This window comes from Mus caroli, chromosome 1, assembly GCF_900094665.2.
Source record: "Mus caroli chromosome 1, CAROLI_EIJ_v1.1, whole genome shotgun sequence".
NCBI lineage: Eukaryota > Metazoa > Chordata > Mammalia > Rodentia > Muridae > Mus > Mus caroli.
The window spans coordinates 90,917,221-90,941,576 of NC_034570.1; the positions used below are offsets into that span (position 1 = coordinate 90,917,221).

General features: G+C 36.2%; 1 protein-coding gene across 3 annotated transcripts in view; it reads left to right on the forward strand.

The window, feature by feature from the left end:
* Window positions 1-1,408: 1,408 nt before the first annotated feature.
* LOC110294789 (solute carrier organic anion transporter family member 6A1-like) overlaps window positions 1,409-24,356 on the forward strand; it is a 178,356-nt gene continuing 155,408 nt past the window's right edge. Inside the window, exons 1-4 of one of the 3 annotated variants that reach the window (XM_021163258.1) lie at window positions 1,409-1,793; window positions 3,394-3,654; window positions 8,574-8,759; window positions 12,555-12,651. In XM_021163258.1, the coding sequence (XP_021018917.1) occupies window positions 1,502-1,793; window positions 3,394-3,654; window positions 8,574-8,759; window positions 12,555-12,651 (836 nt within the window). In that variant the 5' untranslated portion in view covers window positions 1,409-1,501. The remainder of the gene's footprint in view (window positions 1,794-3,393; window positions 3,655-8,573; window positions 8,760-12,554; window positions 12,652-24,356) is intronic. The other 2 variants (XM_021163273.1, XM_021163266.1) reach the window with 2 other exon arrangements.

The window sequence follows — 24,356 nt, forward strand, 5'->3', positions numbered from 1 at the left end:
TTACTAATAGCTTCTTACCCTTTTGAGTGAATTTACCAGTTGATTACAAATTCAGCTCTCTGCTGGACCACACCAAATATTGAATGATTTAGAATATCTTGATTGGCTGTTGGAATAGTGTTCTCTTGGATTTCTATATTATTACTAGAAACAAAATTTCCAGTGCTTTTCTTGTTTCACAATTATCTTTCTCCTTCTGCCTTTGGGTTAAGAGGAGTGTAGTATCAGGGAGAAGAAGAAGAAGGATTCTAGCCTTTTCACATGTTTTATCCTTAGGAACCCTGCTACATTTATGCTTTTTATTATAATGAATCAATATGAAATTGTATTTATGCCAGGTATGAGGAAATAGTAAACTAGGCATTTGCAGTTATTCATGTAGTGATTATGATGAAAAAAATTAAGTCTCTTAATGTAAGGAAGAATAATAGTTTCTTCTTTGTATGCATACTAATTTTTCCACTTTTAGTCAGTTAATTGTCTGGTGTACCATATTGAAATCAAGTGGCAAAATTGTTCTAAGCTTCATGAGTTGTGGCAACATGTCGACATCTTAAGACAGAAGATTGGTTCATCTGGAATAAAAAGATACCTTACGCATACACATGAGTCAGGTTCATTGTAAGAGAGATGCTGATCTGAAATCGCATTTTTATATAAAACAAGTTTCATACCATATATCATGGTCCTTCTCTCAAATGACATATTTCTCCCACTAATGTTAGTGCTCCTCTGTATTCCCTGTCTTCATTTATAGTAAAATATACACCTGCCTTCCTTCATGTATAGTAGAATATACACCTGCCTTCCTTCATGTATAGTAGAATATACACCTGCCTTCCTTCATGTATAGTAGAATATACACCTGCCTTCCTGCTCTTGGCTTGGGATGAATTTTCAGCAGAACTCTTTCTCAGTGCAAATCTGTTCATTCATTTCCATTGCTTGATGTCTTTTATTCTAATTCTTCCTTGTTCTTCTAGATCTTCCATCACAGTGGATTGGCTTAAATTGTCTCTTGTTTCCTGCTATTTACTTGCTTACTTACTTACTTGTTACTAAAGAATCTAAATGAATTTTTTTCAAATGAGATTATCCAGCTGTAGAGACACCATACTGAAGGAAAATTGGCAATACTGATGGTAGGTTCTCAGTCCTTTGTTTACACGTTTATTTCTCCATTTCTTTTACAAATATCAATTATTTATTCGACATTTTGTTCAAGGTTGTTTGATCATATTCACCTCCTCTCTTCTCTTTCCCTCCTCCCTCCTTCCTTTCCTCTTTTTTCTTTCTCTGTGAAACAAAGAAGATAGAATTCAGTCTTGGAACTTCCGCAGCGTCACTCAAGAGGTCTGTAGGGACGTTGGCTCCCTGCACTGGAAATAACGTTCCCTGTAGAGTTCTAGTGGCAGTGACAACATTACTCACCTCGGCTCAGGGATTGCACGGGTGCCTCAAAACACACCTACAGTATCCTCGGAGCTGCTTTCGATAAGCCATGGCCCAGGACAAGAAAAAACAAAAAGATGCAGTGAAGCAGGCTCAGGTGGTAGACGTGGATGAACACCAGAAAACTAAGGAACCCAGGAAAATAGAAACGTACCTGGTAACACTTCCGACTGCAGTGAAGAAGTTTACAGATACACCAGATATGAAAAAGTCAGATCGAAAATACAACGATTTCTTGGAGGGGCCATATGGTTTGGGCCCTCTCGTTTTCCCTTGTTTACAGCGTTTCAACAATGTTAACTCCTTCCTGACTCTGTCATTTTTAGCTGTCATGGCTCATAGTAAGTTGGAGGAGCAGGGTTGCTCAGGCGAGAGGATGTATTGCAGTAGACATGAGGCTGTCACACTGTGGGAAGGAGCGTGTGGATGACTTCTGACTCTTTTTCTAAACATGAAGGAAAATCAGTTAACCCAATGCACTGCCCCTGCCTTCAGTCTTTTGACTTCCTGCTTGGCAGGGTGCTTTCTTTACTGTGGGTTACAGCTTCATAACAGATGGGAAGTTGGTGTTGAGTTAGTGCATGTTATTTAATGATCAACTTACGTTTGGGTTGAATGCTCGGGAGAGGAAGATAAAACTGAATACAGCATCGCCATCATGATTTTTGCTCACACGTTTGAAACACTGTGGACAAACCAGGTTTCTACCTGGATTTTATTTCCTTACCTTTGAATTGAGGGGTGGTGAGACTTCAAGTGGTTAAGATTGCAGGAAGAAATACATGACTGCTTTTATCCTCATGTTGTCTTCTCCTGCCTCTTGTCTCTTCCTTCTCTTTCTCTTCATTGTTTTAGTTAACAATTAATTTTTTTTGTAATGACTTGGACACTACATTCTCCCTCTAGCTTTCTGTTGGCATTCACAATTAGCAATTGCCAGTGAGAGGCTACCAAAAGTCGGTACCAAAAGTGTAGGCAGAATCTTCTCTGGTTATCTGATTTGGGTGATGATTTTGGCAGCAGGAGCAACACTGAGTGATTGGGGTTCTTAGAGGTAAAGTAGGGAATAGATATTCTATCAGCATCAATCATGAATATGTTAGCATCACTGTGCTCCTATGTCTGGCCCTGGGGCAGTAGACCAGCAGGGATCAGTTGGCTCTCAGAGCTTTAGGAAGAACAGTATGGATTCCTTGATCTCTGCAATCCAACAAGTGTTTGAGGTAATTGGAGACAGCAGCTATGGTTGCTTCAGCAATGACATGTGATCCTGCCACTTTGCAGACACAGCATGAATGTTAATTTGTCACTATTTTCTGTTTCTATTCCAAGAAATGAAATCTGTTGGAAGCTATTCCTTGTATCACATCACTTTTCCCCTTAGTATGATTATTTTCTTTTTTTCTTTACACACTGGATGGTGAATGTTCACAGATAACACTAAATTTATATATTTCCTGCTCTTTATAATGATTTATATGAATGTATACATTAGTTTTATTTTTTACTTTAAGACTGAAAGTTTTCAGAAATGTTAATCTTCAAAGACAGAATCTTAGATCTGGTACATGGTTATAATTTGAAATCCAACCTGGGTTTCAAATATCTTTATAATTTCAGTTAGAAAATTGGTAAATATCCATTATAGTATTTACTAATTTTTTTAAATTTAACATGATACATCTAATATAGTGATGAGATGATTCAGACATAATTTATCTCAAAGAGACTACTAATAGTGGTACTTAAAATAGCTTCTCATATTCTGGTAAAATATTTCATGAAAGTTAATAAATTTATTTTTATTTATAGATTTTATTCACTGATAGTATTCTAAAATAACCCTAAATGGTATAAATATAATTTTCTTTGAATGATTACAATGGCGGTCTGTTTCATTTATTAAACTGTATTATATTTTTCTTTCTTTTTTCTTTCTAGGTATGATATTTGCTCTTGTTGATCAGTCTCTAAAACTTTACGTGTCTCAATTATCTCCATCACAGACAGAGGAATACTTAATGGATTCTAGTGATTATTTTGTTGCTTTTCTGTTCTCAATGTTTGTAGCACACTTTGGAGGTAGAGGAAATAGAGCAAATTGGGTGGCAGCTGGCTGCTTTCTAACAGGAATTGCTGCAATTGTTTTTGCTGTTCCTTTCCTTAATTTTGAAATTATGAAACTAAACGTAGTAAAAGAAGGTGAGATTTTTTTAAAATATAGCATCATATATTATCAATATTTATTTAATTCTTTGGTTCAAGAAATTGAAAATTGTTTATGATGTGTAATTGTGTGTCCATTCTTCTATATGTGCTTATGTAACCATGCTTAATAATAACTGTAGTGCTCTGATTTTTCTCTTGCATAGGAAGAAACATTGTTGGATGATTTATAAAATTACTTCTTTTATAAAATTTTAAGGATTTTACAAATCTCTAGAGAATTCTGGAAAGTCATTTTTATTTGGTACTAGATACTTTAATTATTCTGTTTGTTTTATTCATAGCACAGACCCGTAGAAGTTCAAATACAGGAATAAGCATACATAGAATGTAGGGGTGACTAGAAAGCTATTCCTTTTTAAAAGCTGTATGCTACTCTTTGACTACCAATTGAATCTACAAAGATAGTGGTGTTGTGAAATTGTTCAGTGTTGATTTCATAATTTTTGCTATTCCTAGTAAATAAGATCTACTTGAAATGTCCTTGGAGTATACTTCTAACACTATTGTCTCAGATTGTTCCTTATCTTATATGGGGTTTTATTGGCAGATTAAGCCGGTTTTTATCAAGAAATAACCAATAAAGGACACATATCCACGTGCATTAATGTTTTTGAAGTTTATGTTTATTAAGTTTATGCAATATTAAATTTAAAAGTAGTTAATATGAACCACAACTATTTTGATATAAGAATAGTTACATACTATTTTTATATCAAAATGCATACAAATGTAAGAAGTGTATATTGCACATGGTTTTAAAATGCCATTTAAACTTATAGAACTGGTATTTGCTTCAATGATAAAATGACTAATGAAAAGAAGATAATGAAAAGCATTTCCTTACTTTGTTCTCTTAACAGTATTCTGGTCAGAAATAGTGGAGTCCTCAGGAACTTGTCATGATCAATATTAAAAATTCTATTCAGTAATTAAAAAAATGTACTACTCACAGGACCTGAGTTTGTTTTCAAGCATAGATATTATCCAGCCAGAAAACACAAATAACTACACCACAAGGGTACTATTCTTCTGGCCTCTGATGTTATTGGCTTCCACACACTCACACACACACACACACAGAGGGGGTAAAGGAGGGAGGGCTCTAGGGAGAGGGGAGAGATTTCTTTCCATTTGTTTATCTACACATCTTCCGTTATTGCTGTCTCCTAATTCTATTTTCTGCTCTTTCCTTTTTGTGCTTTCATGATTAAACACTAGAATAGATAACAAATAGAAATTAGAAAGCTGTGGACTATACCAAAGAGGTTCAGAGAATACATAATGAAAAATGAACTTTCTCCTCAAATTCATATACCCATTCTTCATTATCACCTTTGTTTTCTAGAACTTTATATAAAATGACCATGCACACATCTGTCTTAGCAGGTATACTGAGCTCAGGTTCTTGATGATACCCACCAGTGGTTCATACTTACTCAGAATGAAGGCAAATTTCTTTTCTATCATTAGGACCAGTGGATAATGAAAAACTGCTTCTTCTGGTTCTATTAGTTCTATTTTCCTTCATTTGCAGACTGTTTTCTGTATGCCAACATGACATATCAAAATCTTTCCAACATTCTCTAGTGAGTGCCCTCAGCTGTTTTATCTCATTGATCTCTTTATCTCCTGCTTGGAAACCTAGGGAGTGAATCATGCACGTGCCCCTTTCCCTATGCCAGGTGACTCCTGAGTCCTGTGATGAATCTACTGCTGCCAATTGCAAGTGCTAGTTCTTCACTAATGGATCTATTCATGTGAAAGTCATCATTGTCCACAATCTATTGTAACCTTTGGGGGAAAAAACCAGTAGTATTTTTGTTTTGTTTTGTTTTGTTTGTTTTATTTGTTTGTTACATGGTGCTTTGGTTTGTTTGGGAATTCTAGTGATTTTGTTTTCCTTTTTACTAAACTCCTAAGTTGTCCTATGCTGGATGGAAAATATCAGCATGTTTGAAAATTTCTTTACTTTCTATTTTTATTGGATATTTTATTTATTTACATTTCAAATGTTGTTATCTGCTTTCCCTGTTTCCCCTCAGCAATCCCAGTATCCCATCCCTCTTCCTCCTGCTTCTATGGACGTGTTCCCCCCACCACCTGTCTACTCCCACCACACTACCCTGGCATACCCTTACACTGGGGCATCAAGCCTTCACAGGACCAAGGGCCTCTCCTCCTACTAATGCCAGATAAGGCCATCATCCTCAGCTACATATGCTGCTGGAGACATGGGTCCCTCCATGTTTACTCTTTGGTTGGTGGTTTAGTCCCAAATGAACAATAATTTTTGGCAACTCATGAACATAACTCATGCTATTTACTATAATACTATTTACTGCATATAAATCTTATGTGTTATGAAATTAGACATATAATCCTCATTTGTAGTATTGAACATAGCCCGCTTCTTGATAGTTTTTCTTTTGGATATTTCTATGTATGCTACTTAGATATTAAGTTACTTAGAATCTTCAATTTTCTTAATGAACAATTAGTTTTTATTGTTAAAAGACTAAAAAAGGTTATCCAGTGGAAAGCTGAGAAATATGATCCATAGTAGTATGTGGACAAGTACATTCAACTTTCTAGAACAAGACATATTGAATAGACTCAGGAGGTGTTTTATGACTGTCATGAGCCTGAATGACTTTCTATAGTCTATTCAATATGGAGTAAAATTGGCTTTTGAGTGTCACATAATTTTCCTCAGCTCAAAAATATAGCTAGAGATCTCACAAAAATCATAATTTGGCTACAGTTGTAACTTTATTGAGAGTCTGCATGCTGTAAAGGAGAGAAAATATTAAAGAAGTGTCCATGTTAATTATAGAAGAAACACATACAGGGCTACTGAGATATTTAACAAAAGCATTTCAACAGGAGTTTTAAAGGATTATTTGGATTACATACTAAAAGACATTAGCCAGAAAGACTAAAAGAATAAGAATTAAGAAAGGGTGACTGTTATAGGCTCAGCAATAAAAGGGTTCCACAAGGATCTCAGAAGATTGCAGAAGAAGAGGCAGAAGAAGGAAAGAGCTTGAATGGGCAGAGGGCATGAGACGTTGTGTGAAACACTGAACTTAGGCATGAAGAGGCCATGAACTCATGGAAGCAGGGAGTGTCTGCACATCAGTTACCCGAGGATAGCATCTGTGAACAACCTATCATGGGGAGAAAATTAGCTCACCGTGCATTCCTGTAGATGTGTATGTACATGTGTATCTAGTATGTTTCTCTGAGAGAGAGAGTGGGGAAGGGAGAAGAAAGACAAAAGGAAAAAAGGAGAGAGAGAGAGAGAGAGAGAGAGAGAGAGAGAGAGAGAGAGAGAGAGAGAGAGAGAGAGAGAAAGGAGAGGGAGGAGGGAGGAAGGAGGAAGGAGGAAGGAGGAAGGAGGAAGGAGGAGAGAAACAGTAGAATTCCTCACAAGGTGAGCATGACCCACAATCCTACAAGTAAACCTAACACAACACATTGAGACATTAAAAAAATAACACTGTGAATGTAGAAGAGGGATCGCGTTGCAAAGTGGAAGCCAATCAGTGGGAGCCTGAGGCAGAGAGAAAAAGTAAAGATATGACATCAAATTGGAATATATATCACATACATGCATGAAATTGCCTTAAAATCCCATTGAATGCAGAATATATTTAAAAAACAACGTGTTATATGCTGAGTTAAATCATAATTTTGGTGCATCTTTCCACTTTGCACTGAGTTATATATTGCTCCACATAAACTACACCAAATGCCATTTCACTGGTATAATAAGTTGTACTTTTATTAGTTTCTAAACATTTTACAAGCATGTATTTAGTATTTAGTTTCACCCAAGATTGTCATAATAGTTATAGTTTACTATTACAGACTTAGTTCTGCTAGTCTACTAACAAGTGTAAATACACAAACCCTATTACCATGTAAGATAATTAAGAAAGTACCTGTTATTCAAATGATTTTAAAGTAAAATGTGTAATTGACCACAGAGTGCCTATGGGAATCTTTATCACTTAATACTTTGTCTTTATGATCCCAGGAACACTTAGTTGTCTTGTTGCTGTGCAAAAAAGGTCAGAAACAAACAATGTAACAGTAGGGAATTTGTCTTTTTAATTCATGGTTTCAGAGTGTTCCCTCCATGGTGGCTAGTCCCACTGACTTTGAGCCATGGTCAGGCAGAACACTGGTAGTACGCAAAGGAAGTCAATTGACCTCATGGTGGAACAAAGCAGAGTGAAGGCATGAAAGAGCAAGATATACCTTCTGGAGACAAGTCTCTCTCTCTCTCTCTCTCTCTCTCTCTCTCTCTCTCTCTCTCTCTCTCTCTCTTGTAGGAACTCTCCAAATAGTATCAACAGGGAATGATGTATTGAATACATAAGACTTTAGAGAGTTATGTCATATACAAACCACAATAGTATAGAAACCTGAGGTTCTAAAATAGGAAATTATTTAATCCTATGAGTAGTGTATATGTAATTTAAAGACTGTAAAGAAAGAATCATGGAATTAAATTCAGATGGTGGATTATCCAGGGCATTACAAGTGCTTTTATTCTGGAGAAAAATGTCAGAACAGAATGCAAAGTATTGGAAAACAAGTGTGATATGTATTATGCATGTATATATGTGCAGTTATATAAGAATATCTTTGTAAGTGTAATCTTTTGCATGTAAATAACTATACCAGTTCATAATCTGTATATCTCTTCCAGTATTCCCACCCATTTTCTTTTAATGCTACTTCTATTTAGAACATAATGAGCAATTGATTGTATGACTATACCTCAGTCTAACAAGAAAACCATGGTGCTGGTAGCACTAAAAAATTAAATGTACATTTAATTTCTGAACTCAATTCAGTAAAATATATTTCTTATCATTTAAAAGAGTTGTGCGAGGAAGGAAAAATACCTAAAGCTTGTGAACCAACGGTAATGCCACACAAATCAATTTGTATCTTTATCTTCATCTTCGGGCAGTGTATCCATGGAATAGCAGGCTTGCCATTGTATATACTTGCCACAAGCTTTATTTTTGACCACGTTCCCACAAACTCATCTGGATTATATATAGGCAAGTTTTTTAAAAAATGATTTATTCCCCATTTTGAATTATTATTAGATTTCTGTGTAGTTTATCTGACAGGTAAATACTGTTGGCTAGATGATGACATTGTACTAATTGGTTTTATAATTTTAAAATCATATTGATACATCTAATTATGAGATTTGGAACTGTAGTTAAATCAGCTAAATGTCACTGAAAAGCTTTACAAGAATAGAAAGTATAGGAATGTTTTAAGTGGCAACATTTTGTCTATGTCTCTATTTCTCTTTCCCTGAGAGAATGGAGAGGGATATGGAGGATTAAGGAGAGGGTATTGAGAAGGGTACGGGGGTGTGGGTGGTGTGGCGCACAGAAGGAGATAGCTGCACACAGTATCATCTATGTTACATTGTCTTATGTAAGTTTTTTCCTGCATTAAATAAGCATCGATTCAATCCCAAATAATCTACCTGGTAACCAGTGTTAGATTCTGATTCTGGTAGGCAAGAGTGAAGTATTTTCAGACATGTTAAATGACATTTCTCTCTCTCTCTCTCTCTCTTCTTTATTAATCATTTCATTTATTTACATTTCGAATGATATCCCATTTCCAGGTTACCCCTCCACAAAACTCCCATTCCATTCCCCTCTCCACCCTCCCCTCTGCCTCTATAAGTGTGCTCTTCTACCCACTTACCTACTCCCATGTCACCCTTTATCGTCCCCCTATGCTGGCACATCAGGCCTCCCTCCCCTCCTATGGATATCTGATAAGGAGATATTCTGCATCATATGTATCTAGAGTCCTGGCTCCCTTCAAGTATACTCTTTGGTTGGTGGTTTAGTTCCTGAGAGCTCTGGGTGGTTCGTTTAGTTGATATTGCTCTTCTTATGCAGTTGCAATACCCTCAGGTCCTTCAGTCCTTCCTATAGCTCTTCCATTGGGATCCCCAGGCTCAGTCCAGTTGTTGGCTGTATCTGCATGTGTATTGGTCAGGTGCTGGTAAAACTTCTCAGAAAGACATATCAGACTTCTGCCAGAAAGCACTTCTTGGTATCAGCAATAGTGTTGGGATTTGATGTATGCAGATGGGTGGATCTCTATGTGGGGCAGTCTCTGAATGGCCTTTCCTTCAGTCTTTGTTTTAATTTTGTTTTTGTCTCTGATTTTTCCTTAGTATAGGAACATTTCTTAATTAAAAGTTTTGAGTAGAGTAGTTAGCCCCGTCCCACAACTAGGGGCCCTGCCTATTTACTGGAGGTGGTCTCTACAGGTTGTGTCTTCTCTTTGTTGGGTATTTATGCTAAAGTCATTGGCATTAGGTCATGGGAGCCTGTTGCTTCCCTGGAGTCTGGAACTTTATAGTGGCTACCTCAGTTCCCCATCCTCCAATGTTATATTTTTCTATGCAGTTTTCTTTCTTGTCCCTTCCAATACCTGATTCTACCCACCTTTTCCCTCACCTTCCTCTCTCCCTTCCACGCCCCTCCTTTCCTCTAACCACCTGTGTTTATTTTGTTCCCAGTTCTATGTAGGATTGAAGCACTTACATTTTGTTCTTCCTTCTTCTTAAGCTCTATATGGTTTATGGGTTGTATTGTGGATATTCTGGGCTTTTGGGATAATATGCACTTATCAGTGAGTATATTCCCTTTGTGTTCTTTTTTTTTTTTTTTTTTTTTTTTTTTTTGGTTACCATACTTAGGATGATATTTTCTATTTCTACCCATTTGCCTGTGAATTTCATGAAGTCATTGATTTTAGTAGCCCACATTTCCTTTATCTACTGTTCTGTTGAGGGACATTTGGGTTGTTTCTAGCTTAAGGATATTATAAATATGGCTGCTATAAACATAGTAGAGTATGTGTCCTTGCTATATGTTGGAGCATCTTTTGGGTATATGTCTAGTAGTGGTATAGGTGGACCTTCAGGTAGAACAATTTTCTCAGGAACCACCAGATTGATTTCCAAAGTTTTACCAGCTTGTAGTCCCATCAACAATGGAGGAGTTTTCCTCTTTCTCTACATCCTTGCCAACATCTTTTGTCACCTGCATGGTTTTTTTAATCTCAGCCATTTTGATTTGTGTGAGAAGGAATCTCAGGGTCCTTTTGATTTGCATTTCCCATATGACTAAGGATGTTAAACATTTCTTTAAGTGCTTCTCAGCCATTTGAGATTCCTTAGTTGATAATTTTTTGTTCAGCTCTGTACCCCATTTTTTTAATAGGATTATTTGGTTTTCTCTAGTCTAACTTCTTGAGTTCTTTTTATAATTTTTTATGTTATCCTCTCTTGGATGGAGGTTTGGTAAAGACCTTTTCCCAATGTGTGCGTTGCTGTTTTTTCCTATTGACAGTGTACTTTGCCTTACAGAAGCTTTTCAATTTTCTGAGGTCTTATTTGTCAATTCTTGATCTTACAGCATAAGCCATTGGTGTTCTATTCAGGAAAACTTGCCCTGTGCCAATGTGCTTGATGTTTTTTCCTAGGTTCTTTTCTATTAGTTTCAGCATATCTGGTTTTATGTGGAGGTTTTTTATTTACTTGGACTTTACCTTTGTACAAGGATCTAAGAATGGATCAATTTGCATTCTTCTACATGCTGAGTTCCAGTTGATCCAACACTATTTCTTGAAAATGCTCTTTTTCCACTGGATGGTTTTGTATTCTTTGTCAAAGATCAAATGACCATAGGTGTGTGGGTTTATTTCTGGATCTTCAAAACTTCACCCTTCACAATAGTCACAAATTATATAAAATATTTTCGTATGACTCTAACTAAGGAAGTGAAAGATCCATATGATAAGAACTTCAAGTCCCTGAAGAATAAAATTGAAAAGATCTCTCATGCTCATAGACTGGCAGGATTACCATAGTAAAAATGGCCATTTTACCAAAAGCAATATACAGATTCAATGCAATTCCCATCAAAATTCCAACTCAATTATTTACAGAGATAGAAATAGCAATTCTCAAAAATTCAGTTGGAATAACAAAAATCCCAGGATAGCAAAAACCATTCTCAATAATAAAAGACCTTTTGAAGGAATCACCATTCCTGACCTCAATCTGTACTACAGAGCCACAGTGTTTTTAAACTGAATCGTATTGTTACAGAGGCTGACACATAGGTAAGTGGTTAGACTTCATTTTTAAAACATAAACTTATATTTACTTTGAGAATGTATGTTATGGTATCATAAAGGAAACATAATTTATTTATTTTCATATTGAATGTAAATATATTTATGCTACATTAAAATATAGATTAAATAAGATAAAATTAAGTTAATAATTAAATTATATTAATATCTATTTCTTGATTAGATAAAATGCTATGCCACCCAGTTGTACTGTCAGTCAGTAGTTAGATGTTTCTCTGACATTTTCTTAGGTACAATTAACATTCATAGTCATTAAGTACTGATTAAATCACATTACTTAGGTCATCAGAACAGTCCTCACTCCAGCATTGTAGAGTCCTAACAGAACAGAATCACTGCTCCCAAAGAAGTAGCAATTGTGGCTCAGGACTAGGATCAACTATAAAACTATCATCAACTCTTGCATGAATTTATAACCAGTTTCTTGTCATATTATTTTGAAACTTGTTAGAATACATTATAGAATTATTTACAAATTTCTCTCTCCCTCTCTTTTACACCCAATCCTATTTTTTCCTCTGTTCCTATTCATTTTCTCTCTGCTAAGCAATAGAGAATAGCAAGAAAACATTATAGATAACATAGATAGTTCACTTGTATTTTACAAGACCAAGTATTATTGTTAAGCTTTTTGTGCTGTTTTTATTTTTAAGCTCTTGTAGATGCTGCACTAGGGGTCGGATACTGTCTGGGTTTTATAGGAGGAATGCTAAATTTTAAGATGTCTGTGCAAGAAGCTATGCAAGCAGTGTAAGTCATATGATTTACTATTCTATTTAGTTTATTTTTATAGAAAACTCATTGAATAATACATAGAAAATGTATTAAATGGTGTGTGATGTATACATAAAATGTAAAAATAAGTAAGATTATATCATGCATTTATATTTTTACTATTTAAAATATAATCAATATGATTACTTAAATGTTCATTAGCCTTTTATGTTTTGTTTTTAAAAACATGCAATGCTCATTCAATACATTATAACAGTAATTATGTATATTACACATAGAAGGTTTTATTTTGCTTATTACTTAATTTAAAGATTTTTTCATACAATATATTATTCCTTGCATCAAACTCCTCACAGCTACCTCCCTACCCACATGATGTTATATACCTAGAGACAATATGTTTTCTACAGCAGAATGTCAGTACATGTAACAACCACACTCCACAGTAGGTCCCATGGCTAGTTTCTAACCAATATAAAATGAACTCTTTGTGTTATTTATCTTTTCCTCATTTGTTTTGATTTTTGTTTCTCTGTGAGTGTTTCATTTTTGTTCTGTTTTTTGAATAAATGGAAAAAATAACATAATATCAAGGCTCCCATGGAAACACACTACTGTACTATTGTAGAAGCTTAGAAATAGATAAATGTATGAAAAGAGTTCAAATAGATTCAGCGAATAATTGGTGGGACAATGCCCCAGCTAGATGTCTTATGCCATCATGTCCCAGGAATAAATTAAATGTAGTATGTTTCCATGTTGGATTTGAAAAGGACTTTAGTGTTAGATCCTGCCCCTTATATTTCTTCCTTTATCTGTCCACAAATCATCTTCCCTCTTTATTCCTCCCATTCTAATTTATTGCTTAAATATCTATAACATTGTGTGTATTTCCCTTTTTTGGGGGGAGATTGTGTTCTTGCTGGCACCTTGGTGGGAATCTAACTTCTGCGGTTATTCATTTTGTAGAACACAAATCAACAGATGTGAATGAACAAGAATTACAGTAGAATCTGTTGGTATTTATTAAATAGTAGTATATTTGGATTGATGTAGATTGACACTCAAGTTCCTGATAGAACCTTAACTCTAATTTCATGTACTGACTGTACTAGTGTGCACGCTAATCAGCATGTGCTGTCATTTGTTTTATTGATCTTGATAGATGTGACTGGTATGAGAAGAAATCTCAAAATAGTGCTAATTTGCATTTCTGTAATGGATAAAGTTGTTGAGAATTCCTTTCAACTCAACCAACCCTTTGCATTTTATCATTTAAGACTCTCTGCTGAGTTCTGCACACCACTATGAATTGGGTTATTTTCTGATGCTCAGTGTTTTAGTCCCTTATATACTGTAGTTACTAACATTTTATTGGACATATAATTGCTTTTTAATTGTTCCTTTCGCTGCTGCTTTGCTTCAATGATGTGTTGCTTGCTTTGCCTTATTTTCAGGTTCATGAGCTCCCATTAATTAGTTCTTGATCTTATTGCCCTTGCTTTTGGAGTCCTGTCAGTAAGATTTCTCTTATGTATTCACTATTAGAACATAGGTTAATATTTCGAATAGTAAGTTTCTAAGAAAATACAGGTAGACAATAAATATTTGAAAAATGTTTAAAATATTTTAATATTAAGGAAATGAAAATGGAGTTTGCTTTTATATTCCATCTCAACTTGATCAGAACAGCAATAATCAAGAGAATGAATGCTCATGAGGATGTGGAAATAGAAAGGCCTTTACTCACTGTTGGCAATATAAACTTGGAACATTATTGTGGAGGTTCCTCAAGAAAAAATATTCTCAAAAATAAGTTTCTAAAGAGATGTGTTAGTAGCTAAAAATGCATACCATTCTTGCACAATACCTGGGTTGGTCACAACTGCCTGTGCCTTCCTTTCATAGGCAATTGTTTATATACATACACACCTACACTCCCATCTCCCCCCACCACACACTCACCATCATAAAAAATAAAGTATAGGTATGTGATTTTATGCTTCTATAAAACGGAACATAGAGATGCAAGCCAAAAATTTATCCTGATATGTAAAGTACACAAAGTGAAATTAAAGCATCAGTAGTATAATAGATACATTTGAAGAGTTAGTGAGTTTGTAGCAGGCAATTTGAAAATGCCTAATTGAAAAATAATAAAAATGAGGCAGAATAATAAGTGAATAAAAGGAACAAATATTGAAATTGTTGGAATTCATGTGAGCCACCAATATGTCAAAGATATCAAAATATTTTCAAAGAAATAAAAATCGCTAAAATCAAAATTATATATCTACTCAGACATAATAAGATCAAATGTCATCCAACAGTTTATATTCAACAAAGTCTATGGAAATTATACTATAACCTAGTTCTCAGAGATAAAACATAAATTATTCAAAAGGGAATAAAGGAAAATAAATAACATATAAGATCTCAGATTTAAGAATTAATCTACTTCTCAGCAGAAAACTTATACTATATGACAACGTATTTAAATTTTGTTTTTATTTTCTGAGATTAAATCATGTTTTCATCATTTCCCTGTTCCTTATCTATCTCCACACCCTCCCATATACTCCTCTTTACTTCCTTTCAAATTCAAAGTTCTTTTCTCTCTAGAAAATAATGGTGAATACATTAGATTGTTTGGAAGAGTAGGAAATCTATCCTAAAAGAAATTATAAAGTAATTATTTAAAACTGAAATTAGTAAGTAAAAAAAAATAATCCCCCCCATTTTTTAAGATATTTTCTTCATTCATATTTCAAATGCTATCTGAAATGTCCCCAATACCTCCCCCGCCCTATTCCCCAACCCACCCACTCCTGCTTCCTGGCCCTGGCATTTCCCTATACTGGTGAATATAGTCTTAGGAAGACCAAGGGCCTCTCCTCCCAAAGATGGCCAACTAGGCCATCTTCTGCTACATATGCAGCTAGAGACATGGGCTATGAGGGTACTGGTTAGTTCATATTGTTGTTCCTCCTATAGGATTGCAGACCCCTTCAGAACCTTGGAAACTTTCTCCAGCTCTTCCATTGGGGGCTCTGTGTTCCATAAAATAGATGACTGTAAGCATCCATTTCTTTATTTGCCAGGCACTGGCATAGCCTTATAGGACACAGCTATATCAGGGTCCTTTCAGCAAAGTCTTGCTCTCATATGCAATAGTGTCTGGGTATGGTGGCTGTTTATGGGATGGATCCCTGAATGGGGCGGTCTCTGGATGGTCCTTCATTCTGTCTCAGCTACAAATTTTGTCTCTGTAGCTCCCTCAATGGGTATTTTGTTCCCAATTCTAAGGAGGAATGAAATATCCACACTTTGATCTTCCTTCTTGAGTTTCCTGTGTTTTGCAAATTATATCTTGGGTATTCTCAGATTCTGGGCTAATATCCACTTATCAGTGAGTAAATATCATGTGTCTTCTTTTGTGATTGGATTACCTCACTCAGGATGATATCCTCCAGATCCATCTATTTGTCTAAGAATTTCATAAATTTATTGTTTTTAATAGCTGAGTAGTATTCCATTATGTAAATGGACCACATTTTCTGTATCCAACCTCTATTGAGGGACATCTGGGTTCTTTCCAGCTTCTGACTATTTTTAAAAAGGCTGCTATGAACAGAGTGGAGCATGTGTCCTTATTAAAAGTTGGAACATTTTCTCGGTACATGCCCAGGAGAGGTATTGCTGAATCTTCCAATAGTACTATGTCCAATTTTCTGAGGAACCACCAGACTGATTTCCAGACTGGTTGTAAAAGCTTGCAATCCCACCAGCAATGGAGGAGCGTTCTTCTTTCTCCCCATCCTTGCAGTAACTTCTATCACCTGAATTTTTGATATTAGCCATACTGACTGGTGTGAGGTGGAATCTCAGGGTTGTTTTGATTTGCATTTCCCCGATGATTAAGGATGTTGAACATTTTTTTCAGGTGCTTCTAAGCCATTTGGTATTCCTCAGTTGAGAATTCTTTGTTTAGCTTTTACCCCATTTTTTAATGATGTTATTTGATTTTCTGGAGTCCATCTTCTCCTTTATATATATTGGATATTAGTCCCCTATCAGATTTAGGATTGGTAACGATCCTTTCCCAATCTGTTCCCAATCTTTTTGTCTTATTGACAGTGCCCTTTGCCTTACAGAAGCTTTGCAATTTTATGAGGTCCCATTTGTTGATTCTTGATCTTACAGTACAAGCCAATGCTGTTCTGTTCAAGAATTTTTCCCCTGTGCCCATATCTTCGTGGCTTTTTCCCACTGTCTCCTCTATAAGTTCTAGTGTCTTTGGTTTTATGTGGAGTTCCTTGATCCACTTAGACTTGAGATTTGTACAAGGAGATAAGAATGGGTCAATTTGCATTCTTCTACATGATTATCGCCTGTAGAGCCAGCACCATTTGTTGAAAATGCTGTCTTTTGTTCCAATGGATGGTTTTAGCTCCTTTGTCAAAGATCAAGTTACCATGGGTGTGTGGGATCATTTCTGGGTTTTTAATTCTATTCCTTTGATCTACCTGTCTGTCCCTGTACCAGTACCATGCAGTTTTTATCACAATTGCTCTGTAGTACAGCTTGAGTTGAGGCATGGTAATTTCACCAGAGGTTCTTTTATCACTGAGAATAGTTTTTGCTGTCCTAGGTTTTTTGTTAATCCAGATGAATTTGCAAATTGCCCTTTCTAACTCTGTGAAGAATTGAGTTGGAATTTTGATGGGGATTGCATTGAATCTGTAGATTGCTTTTGTCAAGACAGCCATTCCAATCCATGAGCATTGGAGATCTTCCCATCTTCTCAGATCCTCTTTGATTTCTTTCTTCAAAGACTTGAAGTCCTTATCACACAGATATTTCACTTCCTTAGAGTCGCACCAAAGTATTTTATATTGTTTGTGACTATTGTGAAGGGTGTTGTTTCTCTAATTTCTTTCTCATCCTGTTTATCCTTTGTGTAGAGAAAGGCCACTGATTTGTTCGTGTTAATTTTATATCCAGCTATTGCACTGAAGCTGTTTATCAGGTTTAGGAGTTCTCTGGTGGAATTTTTAGGGTCACTTATATATACTATCATATCATCTGCAAATAATGATATTTTTCCTTCTTCCTTTCCAATTTATATTCCCTTGACCTCCTTTTGTTGTCTAATTGCTCTGGTTAGGACTTCAAGTACTATATTGAATAGGTAAGTGGAAAGTGAGCAGCCTTGTCTAGTCACTGATTTTAGTGTGATTGCTTTGTTTCTCTCTATTTAGTTTGATGTTGGCTACTGGTTTGTTGTATATTGCTTTTATTGTGTTTATGTATGGGCCTTGAATTCCTGATCTTTCAAGATGTTTGTCATGAATGGGTATTTGATTTTGTCAAATGAATTCTCAGCATCTAACGAGATGATCATGTGGTTTTTGTCTTTGGGTTTGTTTATCTAGTGAATTACGTTGATGGATTTCCCTATATTGAACCATCCCTGCATCCCTGAGATGAAACCTACTTGATCATAATGGATGATCGTTTTGATGTGTTCTTGGATTCAGTTTGAAAGGATTTTATTGAGTATTTTTGCATTGACATTGCAAAATAAGGGAAATTGGTCTGAAGTTCTCTTTCTTTGTTGGGTCTTATATTAGTCAGGTCTCTCTAGAGTCACAGAACTTATGGATAGTCTCTATATAGTAAAGGAATTTATTGATGACTTACAATCTGCAGTCCAATTCCCAACAATGGTTCAGTAGTTGCTGTGAATGGAATTCCAAGGATCTAGCAGTTGCTCAGTCCCACACCACAAGCAGTTGAAAGAGCGAGAGAGCAATTCCCTTTTTCCAATGTCCTTATATGGGCTCCATCAGAAGGTGTAGCCCAGATTAAAGGCGTGTGCCACCACACCTTTAATTCCAGATGACCTTGAACTTGGAGGTCTCCCTGTCTTAATCCACTGGAATCCATAGTCACTATGCCTCAAGATTTCCATACCACGATCCAGGTGAGAAACTTCTATCTCTCAGCCTCCAGATTAGGGTCACTGGTGACCCTTCCAATTCTGAATTGTAGTTCATTCCAAATATCAAGTTGACAATCAGGAATAGCCACTACAGGTCTTTATGTGGTTTAGGTATCAGAGAAATTGTGGCTTCATAGAGTGACTTGGGTAAAATACCTTTTGTTTCTATTTTGTGGAATAGTTTGAGGAGATTGGAATTAGGCCTTCTTTGAAAGTCTGATAGAACTCGCACTAAACCCATCTGGTCCTGGGCTTTTATTTTGGTTGGGAGATGATTAATGACTGCTTCCATTTCTTTACAGGAAATGGGACTGTTTAGATCATTAATATGACCCTGATTTAACTTTGGTACCTGGTGTCTGTCTAGAAATTTGTGCATTTCATCCAGGTTTTCCAATTTTATTGAGCATAGCCTTTTGTAGTAGGATCAGATGATGTTTTGGATTTCCTCAGGTTCTGTTGTGATGTCTACTTTTTCATTTCTGATTTTGTTAATTAGTATACTGTCCCTGTGCCCTCTAGTTAGTCTGTCTAAAGGTTTATATATCTTGTTGATTTTCTCAAAGAATATGCTCATGGTTTGTTTGATTCTTTGCATAGTGCTTTTTGTTTCTACTTGGTTGATTTCAGCCCTAAGTTTGATTATTTCCTGCAGTCTACTCCTCTTGGGTGAATTTGCTTCCTTTTGTTCTAGAGCATTTAGGTGTGCTATCAAGCTGCTAGTGCATGCTCTCTCTAGTTTCTTTTTGGTGTCACTAAGAGCTATGAGTTTTCCTCTTATACTACTTTCATTGTGTTCCATAAGTTTGGGTATGTTGTGGCTTCATTTTCATTAACCTCTACAATCTTTAATCTTTCTTTAGTTCTTCCTTGACCAAGTTATTGAATAGAGTGTTGTTCAGCTTTCATGTGAATGTTGGCTTTCTATTATTTATGTTGTTGGTGAAGATCAGCCTTGGTGATCTGACAGGATATATGGGATAATTTCAATATTTTTGTATCTGTTGTTGCCTGTTTTGGGACCAATGATATGGTCAATTTTGGAGGAGGTACCATGAGGTGCTGAGAAGAAGATATATCCTTTTTGTTTTAGGATAAATTATTCTGTACATGTCTGTTAAATGCATTTGTTTCACAATTTCTGTTAGTTTCAATGTGCCTCTTTCTAGTTTGTTTCCAGGATCTGTCAATTGATGAGAGTGGGGTGTTGAAGTCTTCCACTATTATTGTTTAAGGTGCAATGTGTGGTTTGAGCTTTACTAGAGTTTCCTTAATGAATGTGGCTGCCCTTGCATTTGGAGCATAGATATTCAGATTTGAGAGTTCATCTTGGAAGATTTTACCTTTAATGAGTATGAAGTGCCCCTCCTTGTCTTTGGGTTAGAAGCCAATTTTATTCGATATTAGTATGGCTACTCCAGCTTGTTTATTCAGACCATTTTCTTGGAAAATTATTTTCCAGACTTTTACTCTGAGGCAGTATCTGTTTTTGTCTCTGAGGTAGGTTTCCTGTATGCAGGGAAATGTTGGGTCCTGTTTAATGTAGCCAGTCTGTTAGTCTATGTCTTGTCATTTGGGAATTGAGTCCATTGATATTAAGTGATATTAAGGAAAAATAATTATTGCTTCCTGTTTTTTTTTTTTTGTTAGAATTGGGATTCTGTTTGTGTGGTTGTCTCTGTTGAAGGATTGTTTTCTTGCTTTTTCTAGGGCGTAATTTCCCTCCTTCTGCTGGAGTTTTCTCTTTATTAACCTTTGAAGAGCTGGATTCGTAAAAAGATATTGTGTGAATTTGTTTTTGTCATGGAATACTTTGGTTTCTCAATCTATGATAATTGAGAGTTTTGCTGGGTATAGTAGCCTAGGCTGTCATTTGTGTTCTCTTAGGGTCTGTATAACATCTGTCCAGGATGTTATGGCTTTCATAGTCTCTGGTGTGAATTCTGGTGTAATTCTAATAGGTCTGCCTTTTTATGTTATTTGACCTTTTCCCCTTACTGCTTTTAATATTCTATCTTTATTCAGTGCAGTTGTTGTTCTGATCATTATGTGTCGGGAGGAAAATTTCTCTTTTGGTCCAGTCTACTTGTAGTTCTGTAGGCTTCTTGTGTGCTCATGGGCATGTCATTCTTTAGGTTAGGGAAGTGTTCTTTTATATTTTTTTGAAGATATTTGCTGGCCGTTTAAGTTGAAAATCTTCATTCTCATCTATACCTATTATCCTTAGGTTTGGTCTTCTCATCGTGTCCTGGATTTTCTGGTTGTTTTAAGTAGGATCTTTTTGCATTTTCTTTGATTGTTGTGTCCATGTTTTCTATGGAATCTTCTGTACCTGAGATTCTCTTTTCAATCTCTTGTATTTTCTTGCTGATGCTCTATGGTTCCTGATTTCTTTCCTAGGATTTCTATCTCCATAGTTGTCTCCTTTTGGGTTTTCTTTATTGTTTCTACTTCCAATTTTAGATCCTGGATGGTTTTGTTCAATTCCATCACCTGTTTGGTTGTGTTTTCCTGTAATTCTTTAAGGGATTTTTGTGTTTCCTCTTTAAGGTCTTCTACCTGTTTATCAGTGTTTTCCTGTAATTCTTTGAGGGATTTTTGTGCTTTCTCTTGAAGGACTTCTACCTGTTTAGCAATGTTCTCCTGTATTTCTTTAAGTGAGTTATTAACACCCTTCTTAAAATCCTCTACCAGCATCATGAGATATGATTTTAAATACAAATCTTGCTTTTCGGGTGTGTTGGGGTATCTAGGATTCTCTGTGGTGGGCATACTGGGTTCTGATGATGCCAAATGGTCTTGGTTTCTGTTAGTAAGATTCTGGTAATCAGTGGTGTTATATGTTCTTGCTGCCTCTGGGTGGAGCTTGTTTCTCCTGTGATTCTGTTAGCCTCACTCAGTACTCTTGGGAGTCCAACTCTCTCCTGAATCCTAGTGGTCAGAGCACTCTCTGCATGCAAGCTCTCCTCTTGCAGGGAAGGTGCAAAGAGTTCTGGAGCTCAGATCCACCTCTTGGCTGGAGATGAAGGCCTGAAGAGACCCTGTCCATGAAGCTCTGTTGCTTCTGCAGGCCACGAGCTTTCCTGTGCGGACTGGTATCTGAGAGACCCAGGATACAAGATGGTTTTCTCATCTGAGTCCCAGGGTCAGAGCCCTTTCTGGAGGTGGACTCTCCTCAGTGATCCTAAGATCCTGGGTATTCTAGTGCTCCTGTGGCATGCAGAGTCCTCTTGGACTTTGGGACTGTCCACAGAGTTCATGTCCAAGGTGTTGCAGGGCTGGCTCCAACTGGAATGAACCACAGCTGCTGGTTGGGTGGGTTTCCTATGTCCCTCTTTTTGCTGGTCCATGACCCTCTGGGTTGTTTTGGAACAGATGTTGCATTCCACTCACCAGTGATCCTAAGATCCTGGGTGTGCTAGGGTGTCTGTGGTGTGGAGAGTCCTCTTGGGACCTTCGGACGGTCTGCTGAGTTCATGCCCAAGCAGTAAGTAAATATTTAATATATAAAACTCATAGGAAAAAGTAATTTTATAAATCTGGAATAATATAATATATTATAATAAATATAATAAATATAGTAATATAAATCTTATCCATCAGTCATTTTCCAACTTAGATGAAGTGCTATAATGTAAAGAAATAAAAGTAGTAACTATCTTAAATTTAGTCAATGCACAAATATGTTAACTATCACATCAATAAAATATGCTGCATAGCAAACTTTGATGGTGTGCTGTCACTTTTTGAAAATGAAAAACTAGTAAGAAAGACAAATGATTTCCTGAGAAGGTGGAGAAAGAGCATAGGGAAATGAGAGAAGAACCCGCATACTCAGTGGGACGGAAGCTGCTTGTGCCTCTACCTTAACGTTTTTTCATTCAGTTTTTCTCTGCTAGATTCAAATTTGCAGGATTTGATTAAGACCTTTGGTTCATTTTAATTGATTTTAGGGTGAGAGAGAAAGATCTGCTTGCATCTTCTGCATATGGACATCTACTTCCCCTAGAACCAGTCTTTAAAGAAGCTGTCTATGTTCCAGCCTGTGATTTTCTCCCTTTGTTCACAATCAGACATCTGCAGTGCAGCCTTTGTTTGTTCCCATCTCTATCCTGTGGTTCTTATGTTCGTTTCTGTGCAAATATCATGCGATATTAGGCACTATGAGAATGTAGTGCAATTTAAGATCTAGTATTGAGATTTCTCCAGCAATGGGTTTTGTCAGATTCTCTTTCAGGTTAGGGTCTTTGTGTCTCCATTTGAATATTAGGGTATTTCTTCTAATTCTGTAAATAATGCCATCAGTATTTGCTAAGTATTGAATTATATCTTTAGAAATGATTCAGTAATATATCCATTTTCAATAAAAGACTTAAGGGGAAATGACCATCCTTGACCTCAAGCTATACTGCAGAAGAATAGTGATCAAAACTGCAGGGTATTGGTTCATGGACAGATACATTGATCAATGCAATAGAATTGAAGGTCCAGAAATAAAACTACACACTTACAGATAGTTGATCTTTGCCAAGGAAGCCAAAAATATACAATGGAAAAAAGAAAGCATCTTCAATAAGTGGCACTGGTCTAAGTGACAATCTGTACGTAGAAAAATGAAAATACATCCATATTTGTCACCTTGCAGAAAGCTTAAATCCAAGTGGGTGAAGGACATTAACATAAAACCAGGTACACTGAATCTAATAGATGAGAAAGTAGTAAATAGACTTGAACTCACTGGCACAGGGGGAAGTTTTCTAAACAGAACTCCAATGGCTCAGGCTCAAAGATTAAAAAAAAATCGAGAAATAGGACCTCATGAATCTGGAAAGCTACTGTAAGGTTAAGAACATAGTCAGTAAGATAAATCGGCAACCAACAGATTGGGAAAAAAAATCTTCACAGTGGTGGCACACACCTTTAATCCCAGCACTTCGTAGGCAGAGGCAGGCAGATTTCTTAGTTCAAGGCCAGTCTGGTCTACAGAGTGAGTTCCAGGACATCCAGTGAAAGCCTGTCTCGAAAAGCTAAAACCAAACCAAGCCAAACCAAAATAAAACAAAAAGCAAAAACAAAAAACAAAACAAAAAACAAAAACGAAAAACAAAAACAAAACTTCACTAACCCCACATCCTATAGCAGGCTAATATCCAAAATATATAAAGAACCAAAGAAGGTAACCACCAAAAATCCAAACAACCCAATCGAAAATAAAGTATAGAATTAAGAAGAGAATTCACAACAGGGGAATCTCAAATGGCTGAGAAGCACTTAAAGTAATGTTCCAAGTCCTTAGTCATCATGGAAATGAAATCAAAATTACCCAGAGATTCCACCTTATATCAATCAGAATGTCCAAGATAAAAACCTCAGGTGACAGTACAAGCTGGTGATGATGTGGAGAAAGAGGAACACTCCTCTATTGTTTGTGGGATTGCAAAGTGGTAAAACCACTCTGGAAATCAATCTGGATGTTCCTTGGAAAATTGCAAATAGATCTACCTGAAGACTCAGCTATACTCCTGGACATATACCCAAAAGGTTCCCCACCAAGCCACAGAGGTATGTCTTCCACTATGTTCATAGCTGCCAAAAGGTGGAAACAACCCAGATGTCCCACAACAGAAAAATGGCTACAGAAAGTGTGGTTCAGTTACACAATGGGATATTACTTGGCTATTTTTTTTAATTTTTAATATTTTTATTACATATTTTC